The 12,029-nt window shown below is 41.5% G+C and overlaps 1 protein-coding gene across 1 annotated transcript in view; it reads right to left on the bottom strand.

Annotated features, from left to right (window-relative positions):
- Window positions 1-11,793, bottom strand: part of LOC132349863 (ATP-binding cassette sub-family A member 17-like) — an 83,718-nt gene extending 71,925 nt beyond the window's left edge. The window contains 6 exon segments of the mRNA XM_059898685.1: window positions 1,805-1,922; window positions 2,858-2,974; window positions 7,422-7,681; window positions 9,144-9,306; window positions 10,475-10,602; window positions 11,769-11,793. Coding sequence (XP_059754668.1) covers window positions 1,805-1,922; window positions 2,858-2,974; window positions 7,422-7,681; window positions 9,144-9,306; window positions 10,475-10,602; window positions 11,769-11,793 — 811 coding nt within the window.
- Window positions 11,794-12,029: the final 236 nt, after the last annotated feature.

Genomic DNA, 12,029 nt, shown 5'->3' with positions numbered 1-12,029 from the left:
AAAATGAATAAAATTGTGTTTATTTTTTCCTTCATTCTATTAAGTGGTGTATTACATTGATTGCTTTTCATCTGTTGAATCACTCTTGTATTCCTGGGATAAATCCCACTTGGTATAGTGTATAATCCTTTTAATATGCTGCTAGATTTAGTTTAGTAGTATTTTGTTGAGGATTTCCCCATCGATATTCATAAGGGATACTGGTCTGTAGGTGTTTTATTTATTTTTACCTTTTATTTTTTTATTTTGGCTGTGCTGGGTCTTAGTTGCGGCACACGGGATCTTTGTTGTGGCACGTGGACTCTCTTAGTTGCAGCATGAGGGCTTCTTAGTTGCAGCATGCATGTGGGGTCTAGTTCCCCAACCAGGGATCAAACCTGGGCCCCCTGCATTGGGAGCATGGAGTCCTACCCACTGGACCACCAGGGAAGTCCCCTGTAGTGTTTGTTTTTCTTTTTTGGCTGCATTGGGCCTTTGTTGCTGCATGTGGGCTTTCTCTAGTAGCTGCGAGCAGGGGTTACTCTTTGTTGCAGTGTGCCGGCTTCTCATTGCAGTGGCTTCCCTTGTTGCAGCACGGGGGCTCTAGGGCATGTGGGCTTCAGCAGTTGTGGTGCGCGGGCTCAGTAGTTGTGGCTCACGGGCTCTAGAGCGCAGGCTCAGTGGTTGTGGCGCACGGGCTTAGTTGCTCCATGGCATGTGGGATCTTCCTGGACCAGGATCGAACCCATGTACCCTGCATTGGCGGGCAGATTCTTAACCACTGCGCCATCAGGGAAGTCCCCCCCTGTAGTTTTATTGTGATGTGTTTTCTGGCTTTGGTATCAAGGTAATGCTGCCTATAGAATGAGTTATGAATATTTGTGTTTTTATTTTTGAGTAAGTTTTCTTTTAGTTATTCTGGACACAAGTCTCTTATGAAATAGTTTACTTGCAGATGTTTTCTCCCAGCCTGTAGGTTGTCTTTTCACTTTCTTGATTGTATCCTTTGAAGCATAAAATTTTTAATGCTGATGAAGTCCAACTTATCAGTCCTCTCTTTTATCACTTGGGCTTCTGATGTCATATCTAAGAAATCACTGTCTAACCCAAGATGATGAAGATTTATTTCTGTATTTTATTTTAAGAGTTGTATAGTATTAGCTAGTTCTTACATTTAAGTTTATAATCCACGTTGAGTTAATTTTTGTGTATGATGTTATGTAGAGATCCAACTTCATTCTTTTATATGTGGATATCTAGTTGTTCCAGCACCATTTGTTTAAAAGACCCTTCCTTGTCTGTTGAATTGTCTTGGCCCCTTTGTCAAAAATCAATTGATCAGGGACTTTCCTCATGGTACAGTGGTTAAGAATCTGCCTGCCAATGCAGGGGACACAGGTTCGAGACCTGGTCTGGGAGGATCCCACATGCTGCAGAGCCACTAAGCCTGTGCGCCACAACTACTGAGTCTGTGCTCTAGAGCCTGTGAGCCACAACTACTGAGCCCATGTGCCACAACTACTGAAGCCCACACGCCTAGAGACCATGCTCTGCAACAAGAGAAGCCATCTCAATGAGAAGCCTGCACATCACAACGAAGAGTAGCCCCCACTCGCCACAACCAGAGAAAAGCCCATGCGCAGCAACGAAGACCCAATGCAGCCAAAAATAAAACAAATAAGATAAAATAAATTAATTTTTTTAAAAAGTGAAAACTTGACTCTGAAGGAATAATAATTAATGCCATAGGTAATGAGAACAGCAATGCTACCAAGAAAAGAAGTCATAAACATACTCCCTGACAGAAAATTGTATCAGGACTCACCTTTTTGGAAGAATGTGTTGATCATGAATGCAAAGAAAATTGTGGCAATTGCAAAATACATTAGAAACACAAATATCAAACTAGGGTCACTGTTTTTGAACACTGCCACATCGTTTACCTACAAAACAATCACAGATGCATGTAATTTTTACATGAAAAGAATGAAGAGAAGGCATAAAGGACCCTTAAAATAATGCATAAGTTTTTTAAAAAACCAAGATTATCTTAAGCAAAACAATATATATATATTTTTAAGGCAGACCTTTGATCCAGCTTCCATTACCACTTACAAATTACACTCTATGCATGTATCTCTTTTAAGGAAAGCATAAGTTTGATATCAATTTTTGGCCCAATGTGAATGTTCTTTTTGCTTTAATAAGAGAATTTATCCTATTTATCATTATCACTATTACAAATAATTGTAATATTCCTTTTGATATCTTACATCTCCTCTTTTTATTGTTTTCTGGCCGTTTTCTTTGTTTTATATATTTTGCTATATAGTCTGGGTTCTCTTGCCTTCCTTTGAACAAAGTGCCCCAATTTTGGTGATTTAGAAGGTAAATTTTCATATATCCATATATTATAATTCAGTTATTAAATACAAGTTAGCAAATTGGAACACTAAATTCCACTGGCAGCATAAAAGGAAAAATTAACAAGATACCATGGGCATAAAAGAATGTTCTTATCTTTTACAATAGCTATTTTCAATTATTTATGGAGCACAAAATTTGCAATGTTTTAAAGTTTATAAAAAACATCTTTTGGAATTCCACTTTCCTAATGGAGTAAACACACCCATGTCCACTACTTGAAGACCAGTGAACTGAAGGGAGGGCAAAGCTCTCCCAGATCATAAAATTTCAATGCTTCATCTGCCAAAGTTTTAGCAAATACCACCACATATCAACCTGAGGTTTTAAAAATGTTCATCAATAACTGTGTTTTCATCATCTATTGAATCTCAGCACCACCACCCACACCACACCAGATTTTTTCCCCATATCTTCACGGCTTAGCACATCCTGAAAGATAAGAGACGTGTACCTTTGTGCAGAAGAGAATGGTCATGAAAGAAACAACAATGAAGGCAGAAATGGAGAACATGGTGAACCAAGCAACCCAGTGTTGCCAGTTGTGCAGCCCCATCATACACATAAACTCCTAGAAAAAGCAAAAGAACCAGATGTTACAGAGTCTAATGCTCAGTTTCAACTGGTCTGGTTTAGCTGTTTATTACTGAAACCTGAGCAGTCTGGGATGAAGGGTCATATGTGTGTCCTGGGAAGAGGTGGATCATGGAGGTGATGAAGACTGAATGAGTTGTAAAGAGACCTACAAACCAGAAAGTGGAGTTTACCTAGTAGTAGGCCTTGTGTTAAAATTATTCTTCTTTTGCAATGGTAAGTATACTGCTAGTTCACTCATTTATTGAACACTGACTATTAGTAAATGGCTCCTATGGCTCTGAGGATAGAATCTAAACTCCTTGGCATACTGTGCTCTGGTCACAAAAAACTTCCTGCAATTCACTGAATACACCGTGACTTCTATGTCTTTTTTGTTTGTTTGTTTGTTTTTGTTTTTTGCCTCTCACACATGTTGTTCTGACTCTTTTTCCTCTCATTCTCTCTTTATGTAGTGAAATCTTACTTGATTTTCAAAACCTGGTTCAAGAGTTACCTGCTCTGTGAAGCCTTCTCTGGTCAGCTTCGCCCATCCTCCACACAGCCATCACATCTATACATTCCATTACCTTAGCACTTGGGATTCTTTTGTAACATGAATCGCCTGAGGGAAAGGACTGTGTCATTTATGTCTGTAACTCACATGCACATGTTTGGTAAATACAAGTTAATAAATGTTTGATAAGTGAATAAATGCAAAGCTCTATGCTGGGTACCATGCAGAAAACATACAATGGGCAGAGCGACTGCCTTCCAAAAGTTCACAGTCTAGTACTGGAGATACATATATGATAATAACCCTGTATACTCCACACCCTAAGTACAGAAGTAGAGTTTTTATCTTTTAAGATTGGATGTGGTAGTAGGTCAATGAATCAAAAACAAGTTGGTTATCAGGGAATCACAAAAGTGACATACACATGATTTAAAATTTTATCTTCACTTAAAGCACATAAATGTGTAATGTGTGCTAGTACTACGATGTCAGAACATGAACTCTTCTTCTGAAGCATGGGCGTGCTCATTGGAGCACTAGTGTAATGTCCACATAAAGCTCACTCCAGGATCGCAGTCTTCAAAGTGCACTGAGGATGCAAAATACAGGTGTAAAGTAACCTAGTACAGACTCTTCCCGGGCTTTTATAATTTTTTCCCCCAAATTTTACAGCGGTTTCACCCACGTGAAATTTACTAACATGCTTCCCCCCGTCCCCCCGCCCCACCCGCCATGTCCCAGCCGCACTGCGCAGCTGGCAGGATCTTAGTTACCCAACCAGTGATTGAACCCAGGCCCTTGGCAATGAAAGTGCTGAGTCCTAACCTCTGGACTGCCAGGGAACTCTCTACTAACATGTTTTTAGAGAGCTACCTTACTGAATCTTTCCAAAACATTCAAATAAACTTTCAAAGGCAACTCCAGTCCCTTTCATCCATTTATATAAAATTTAATTAAGGCATAAATTATTAGAACGTGTACAGGTATGAAGAGATTTAGGAACAAACCTTGATAAACACACAACTCAGCAGGTGAGAGGCCATAAGCCCATGTGTAGTAGAGAGAAGCTCACCAGCTGCAGTGTGCTGGGAGCTCCAAGCAAGAAGCTTTTCAGAAGTGATGGAGTGTCAGTTAATTTGGGAATGGATTACATGGAGATGAGTTAAGAAAGCTCCATCTATACTATAACAGAAGTGGAAACAACATGCTGTGGGAAGATGGAATGAAAATTTGATGAAATTTAGAAAGGCTTCCTGAAGGACATGAACTATAGTATGAATTTTCAGGTAGAGGGCATTCCAAACAGAGAGGCCCACCTGCAGGAGGAATAGCTAGCACCTACTTAAGGGATAGAAAAGGGATCTATTCAACTAGAGCAAAGGGCTTATGCCAGGGTGCGAGGGCTTGTGCAGGAGATTTCTAAATTAAAGACAATCCATTTTAATCCTCCTCAACCTATTTACATAGTCAGACCATATCAAAACTAGATCTGAAAAGGGCCTAGCTCTCAGAATACTGGTTGTATCCTGTGTTCAAAGTGGAAAGTGACACTGGTTGCCCCCCTCTCCCATTCTCCCACCTTGGTCCCAGGGACAGATTCTGTCAGGGCGTCCTCCCTCATGGAATAGATCCCATATTCATGACTCCTCCTGGACTGTAACTTACCTGCTCCTGGTTCCTCACCAAGGAACAGTTGAAAGGTTTGGGCTGAGTCTCAGTTATAATGTGAACAGAAAGGAGGAGCTAACTCATGATCCTATCAGCCTCCAAGGCTAAGGGCTTTTCTAGAACCCCCCAGTGGACGCCCTTTTTCAGACAATTCACCCAGCCAAAACAGAGCGTATTCCTCTCTGGCATATGTCATTTAAGATTCCACTTGGAAAGGCAAAAGCTTAATTATTGGAAATCTGTTTTACTTTGCTTAGGGAGAGATATTATTTATCTGAGAACGAAAATTGTTTTTTATTGCTAGTTGTACTGTCCTGTATAAAGTTATCTTGCAATTATCAATCTCTGTGTGCCTCAGGGTACCTCCTCTACTAAATAGAATAATAGTAGTAGTTATCTCATAGAATTGTATATCAGTCAGGGTCCCTAAAAGCAACAGATGTTATACTCAACTCAGAATAATTTGAGGAGGGTTTGTTTATAAGAGGCCTAATTACAAATGCTTACACAGTGATAGGAAACACTAGGACAGTGCAGAAACCTAGGGCCAGCAGCCAACAGAGCTATTATAACCTTTGGGCCCAAAGGGGTGAGAAGGAAGAGAGGTTACCAGACCCTAGGAGAGGAGAGAGTCTTGTGGAGCAAGATACCTTGAGAAGACAGTGACCTTCAGCTAACGGACAAACCGAGCCCAAAACTACCTGTGGGGAGAGAACTGGGATGGGGGGACAGGACACACCCTGACCTCAGCCCCCTACTTCCTTCTTCTGAGGTTCTTCGGGCTCCCTCCCCATGGGAGCATGTTTTGGAACATGGGCGACTCAGCCTTCTGGACAGAGAACAAAGTGGAGAAAAGTGAAGAGTGCATCTGGAGGGTCAAATAAAAGGTAGGAGGGTGAAAGGATTGAATGGTCCTACAGTGCTGCCCAGCACAAGGCAAGCACCACATACAAGTACATACTATTAAATCAACAAACAACATGTTTTATGCCATTTTGTGTTAGTTGGATTTTGTTTCTTGAGCTATTCTAATTTTTTTTTCTTTTAAAAGGAAAGCTGATCCCATCGACTATTATTTTATAACTGCCATATTTGGTCTTCTGCTACCTTATTTAATATTATACTTTCTGTTCTGTAGGCTTTTTTTGGTGATTTCCTTTGTTTTCTGTCTTTTGGTATATGGACTATATTTTCTTTCCTTTTATTTTCTCCAGGGTTTTAAGAATTATATGTCCTACTTTTAAATACTGTTGGTGGTTACTTTTAAGTTTTTCAAAAGTGTTCTTTAACCTACTCTTGTCTAAAGAGTAGACTCAAGCGTGAAATAGGAAACACACAACCAATTCAATGGCATTAAGTGTAAACATTTGATGCCCACCCCTTCCCTCCACCAATTTGTTGCTGAAACAGTTTAACAAACAGGAAAAAGAATACTCTCTCTCCCATCCAGGAACTAAAAGGGGTTTCCAACAACACACCAGAAGCTTCTAGTTTCCCTGGGGTTTTTCAGTCGGTGCAGAGCCAAGTGGAGAGGCCTGCCAGGTAGGCCACTGTCCCACCATCACCCATCGCAGCGCAAAGCAGGTTCCCTGCCTTTCCACCCTATCAGACGTAGCCTAACAAGGCAGCAGGATGAGACTGCTCCTTATGCCTGAATATGCAAGAAGACAGAGCAAACCAAACACTATTGGTGAGGCCAAGCAAAGCTCAGGGAGCCACTGGCAGGCTATTTTAATACATAAGAATCAACAAAAAGAGAAGAAAACTAAAGAGTGAGAAGAGAAGATTTTTTTAAAGAGCAAAAAGTGAGGAGAGAAGTAACAGGAGAGATTAAGTAAGCAACAGAGGAGTGCAGAAAGATCAACCTTGTCTTAAGTTGTATCTTCTACAGAATGCTTCCCATCTACCTTGCAGCAAAATGGGACTGAGTTAATTTTGGATGATTATTTCCCTCATTTATCAGTTAGTCATTCCACAGACATTTTCTGAACACCTATCATGTGCGAGGCTGCGTGTTAGCAAATCAGGAACCACTAGGCTGGACGCTCCCAGTCTAAAAGTAAGAATTCATGTAATAACATGAATTAAGTTGCAAGCCGGTTAAAATGATGAAAGAACTTCCAAGTTGCTTGGAGTTTGCTCTGATACCTAAAGCAACCTCTTACCTGCCTTGGCCTCCCTCCTACTCTGGCCATTTTTATTAGCAGCTCCCATACATTCCTGTCCAGAGAGAGGCACACATCTGATGTGATGGAGTTACCTTCAGTTTTCTCTCTTTCTCCAGTGCAATGGAATTGATGGTGGTGAGCTCAATGCAGATGAAGCTGAGCATGATGAAAAAAGGGAACTCATTCTGAAGGACCAGGAAGAAACTGTCCTGGACACAGGCTCCATGTGGGAATCTCTTCAGAAGCACATTGAGACTCTCAAACAACTTGGTCGTCTCACTGGGAGTGTGGTGCCACATAATGGCTTTATCTGTTGCACGCTGTATGGCCAGGAAGATTTCTTTGTTGTATCCTACAGGAGAAAGCAGTGGATATCAAGTATAAGAGATTAAGAATGAAGATGAAAAACAACAGATAATTCAGATGGGTCATGGCTAGCCATTCACACACAGACAGGAATAGAAAAGGCATTCCTATAGCCAAGATGCTACAATATGGAAGAAAGAGCAGAAAGTCACAATGGGACCCCTGTGGCTGAGGGACAGTGTCTTTTATCAGAAAATGGGGTAAAGTTGTTCTGGGCAGACAAAATAAGGGATACCCAATATTACAATCTTCCAGGTGGGACTGCATCTTCTCCCCTAAGTACTCAGGCTTCAGGGAAAGTGTGCCCATTCTGCAGTTTTGCTCATCCAGCACATACGAGTAGTTAAATTCAAAGCACTTGGAAGACACAGCCCCCCTCAACTGCTGTGACCTGTCTCTGAGTTGTCACTACTGTAGTCCAAGGGTTATGGTCACTGAATTTTGCTGCCAAGCCTCAAAAACAGTCTTTACCATAAGTAACCCTTGTTTCAATACAGCACAGCTGGTGTGCTAAGGTCAGCTTTGGGGAACAATAGATTGAAAGGCAAAGAGCCCTGGTTTTGGAGTCTTCTACGAAATAATGGCCCCACTTCCAAGCAAGGATCACCAGGCCTCCAAACCGGCAGAGCCAGGGTCGGGTATGCCAGCACTGGAGTTGAGGGGACTAAGGTCTTCTGTTGGCCTAGACCTAGGCAGGCCTCCAGATCTGTCAGGATGAAAAAGGCAGGAACAAATTTGATGATAAAGTTCTGGGAACTATTACATTTTCTTGACTGCAGAACTGCTCACATCTTTTCTAGAATCACATGAAACTATAAACCCTGGGACTTGGATTCCCACTTGGGGGGCTTGCAAGCCCACGGCTTCAGGTCAATTGTGTGGTCACTCTACAAGGTGGTGCAGACTGTCAACTTAATTTTCTAAGAGCAGTTAGTTCCCTAGAGGATGGTCACCCTAAACCCCTCACAAAGAGGGAGACCAAAACTCGACAGTGAAGTGGAGGGCCTGAGTCCAAGAGAGGATCAGTTCGTGGGACTCCAGTCAGGAATACGATGCTTATTGTGGAGGAGAGAGGATGAGCAGATCTCCACGTTGCCCCACTGTTCTCCCATAGTCTGCAGAGAGTTAACGGCAGGTACACATTTTTATAAGCAGAAAAGTTAACACATACAGAAACATAAAGAAGGCACTTGTTCCTGTAAAATGCTTCCATTCTTCTCTCGAACAATTCAGTATCAGTACAAAACAATCAAATGCATAACTGCTGGACTAACTTACTCTAGAATGTAAGCGCTTTACAGAATGCCACATTTCTAAATGTAACTCCTTCAACCTCTTCTGAAATGTTAGTTTAGCAAGTGTTCAGAGAGCAAAAACAACACAAATAGCATCATAAATATGGGACAAAAGCAGGCTGTACTCATGATAACACACAGAGGCTTCCTCACTAGGGGATCCCCCATCGGAAAGTCCATAGTCCCAGGGTTCTTGGTTTAGGTTAGGAGGATAAAGATAGGATGTGCTCCAGCCTTGAAAGTCATCTTCATGGAGTATTAGCCTCAAGAATAAATAATTCCTCTGAAAACAACTGAAGCGCAAGTAATACTTAACCTATGAAGAATAAAGAGAAACAAATTCGGTCATGAGATTGTGAAACTCAGAAAAGGAACAGGACAGAGCAAGGGTGTGCCTGACGTCAGCTGCGATGGGAGGAAAGGCACCCACAGTGGTAGATGCCCCTCTGCGGAGCACACTGTAGTTGTGGTCTTCTCTGCATTCTGCTGTGACCATTCTAAGAAACAGACAAGGGGCTACTGAGCCCCCATCCGGAAAGGAGTGCTGCAGAACAGTTCTGAGTGCAGGCTCTGGAGCCAGACCACCTGGATCCAAACCCCAATCTCCTAATGAATAGCCATGGCACTTTTGGCAAATTACTTAATCTTCTTGCCTTGGTTTCCTCATCAGTAAAATGGGAATGATGTTAACAGTACCTACCTCAGAGGTGCTGTGGGGTCAAGTGAGATGGTCCCTGTGATGGGCCTGGCATGAGTAAGTGTTCGAAAAATGCCTTGTCTCCACCTACCAACATCCCATGCCAGTTCTAACAACTGATCATTAGATAGACTGTACAGCACAACACAAAAGCTCTACATTAGTGGTTTTCCCATCCTAAAGCAGAAAACAAGTATTCTGATATTTAAAACACCGCCTTTTCCTTAAACAAACAGACCTACCATATCTGAAGTCTGTGGGATTAGTAATAATGACAATAACTATTCCTTCTGGAAAATGCCTCTGCTCCAGGCTCTGTTCTAAGCACTTTATAGGCATAAATTCATTTAATCCTCACAATGGTTCTATGAGTTAGGAACTACTATCAATCTCATTACACTGATTAGGAAACTGAGGCCTAGGAATGTTAGTGACTGTCCCAAGGTTACACAGTAAGACGCTGCAGAGCTGGGACTCCAGTCTATGGAGTCTGGCATTGGGGCTCGCTTCTGTAATCCAGCAGCTGAAAATATGCCGTCCTGTACCCTTGCGACAGAGGCTTACTCCAAAAAAGTCTTCTCTTTTAAAGAATCTGAAAACTGGAAGGGATCTCAAAGTCCAGGATATAAGATATAAAATCAGGAGTATTCTCTTACCTCCTCTGGAAATAAGATTGCCACCAGCTGACAAAGCTGACTAGAGGCAGCTCAGGTAACAAGACTGCTTATTGAACTGATGCTCAAGGCTGGGTAGCACAATAAGGTTGTGATGGAAAAGATGCTCTTACCTCAAGTGGCAAGGGCTCCTTGCTGTCATTGAAGTCATGATCAAAACCAATTCCAGTCAATACGTAGAAAGCTTTGGGATCCTGAATTATGTAATTTTCAAATGAAGGTACTGAAGGATAGCCTAGAACTACAGAGAGAAAAATCCAGTTAGTGAGTGGCTGGTGGGAAGGCAAATGCTGCCCAACTATCCTCTTTCTACCAAAGGAGATATGGTCTTGCCAGCTTCTCAACTGAAGGCTGGAAACCGTCATTCACTCAGTCCTTCATTCTGCAAACAAATGGGCGCATCTTGTGTAAGATGCCCCGGGCTGTGCTAGGCAGTGGGAACACAAAGTCAAATGATAACAGCCTCAGCCTCCGTGGCATTCTGAAAGCTCTTGTATTCGAGTTCTTCTTAGCTAGGTCGCACTTAGGGCTACAGTACATAGAGCACGATTCTTGTCCATGTTAGTGAGGAAATTATTGCTCCATTGCAGCCTTCTCTTCACGGTTATAACAACCAAAAGTGGAAACAAAATCATAAAGAAATATAGCTGCTCTGATGAGAGAAGTAATTTCTATAGTCACCTGCCCTCACATCTGACTGACAATTTAATACAGGATCCTCCTTGAAAATAATTCTTTCTCAGAATGTTGAAGGTGTTACTACACTGTTTAGGATGCAGCGTTGCTGAGTGTAATGTGTGATTTCCTTGTAGGTAACCAGAAGCCAGTGAGACTTCTATTCCTTAATCTCTGGGTTCAGAAACGTCACTAATACATGCCCAAGTTTGCTCTTTTTTGTTCCCCTGTTTGTAACTAGTGAACCCGTCCAAGCTGGAAATGCTGGTGTTCAGAAATCTTTTCTATATTACTTTGTTTTCCTCCCCTCATTTGTCTCCTTTCTTCCTTCTAGAAATCCAAGTAGATGAGGTGGGACTTCCAGACCTGCCCTTCATGTCTAACCCACCTTTCATACTTTCCATTTCTTTGTCTCTTTGCTTTACATTCTCAGAGGCTTCCTTGACTTTATCTTCCCCATCACCAGTAGAACCTCAAACATGTCCATTTTATTATCTCCATGAAAGTTATTTTGATAATCGTTTTTAATTTCCAAGTCCTCTTTCTGTTTCTTTCATTGTTTCCTTTTCACATGAGTCCAGTTTCATTTTGGAGTGGCAATATTTTCTCAAATGTCTCTGAAAATACTAATGAGAATTTTTCATTAACTAGGTTAAAAAAAAAAACAGGGCATGCACATGGTAAAACTTTGAATGATACTAAAGGTTAAAAGGTGAAGCATCATTCACCTACCATCAGCCCCCAATTCCTTTATCATGACACAATCTCTTTAAGCCACTTTCGTTTGTATGTTTAAAAAAAAAAAAATCTATGACTTATGTTTTTGGCCATGATGGAGTAACGGAGATTGAATTTACCCTCTTACCACAAATAACCAGAAAACTGGACAGGAAAGAAAAGAATCAAGAATCAGACAATGGACAATACGCAGCACAGCATTATGATTCCTGAGAAAAGAGAAACAAACAAGGTAATCACTAAGATTGCCCTGGT

This window comes from Balaenoptera ricei, chromosome 15 (assembly GCF_028023285.1).
Source record: "Balaenoptera ricei isolate mBalRic1 chromosome 15, mBalRic1.hap2, whole genome shotgun sequence".
Lineage (NCBI taxonomy): Eukaryota > Metazoa > Chordata > Mammalia > Artiodactyla > Balaenopteridae > Balaenoptera > Balaenoptera ricei.
Note: the sequence above shows the minus strand (reverse complement) of the source record. Positions and strands in the feature narration are given on the sequence as shown.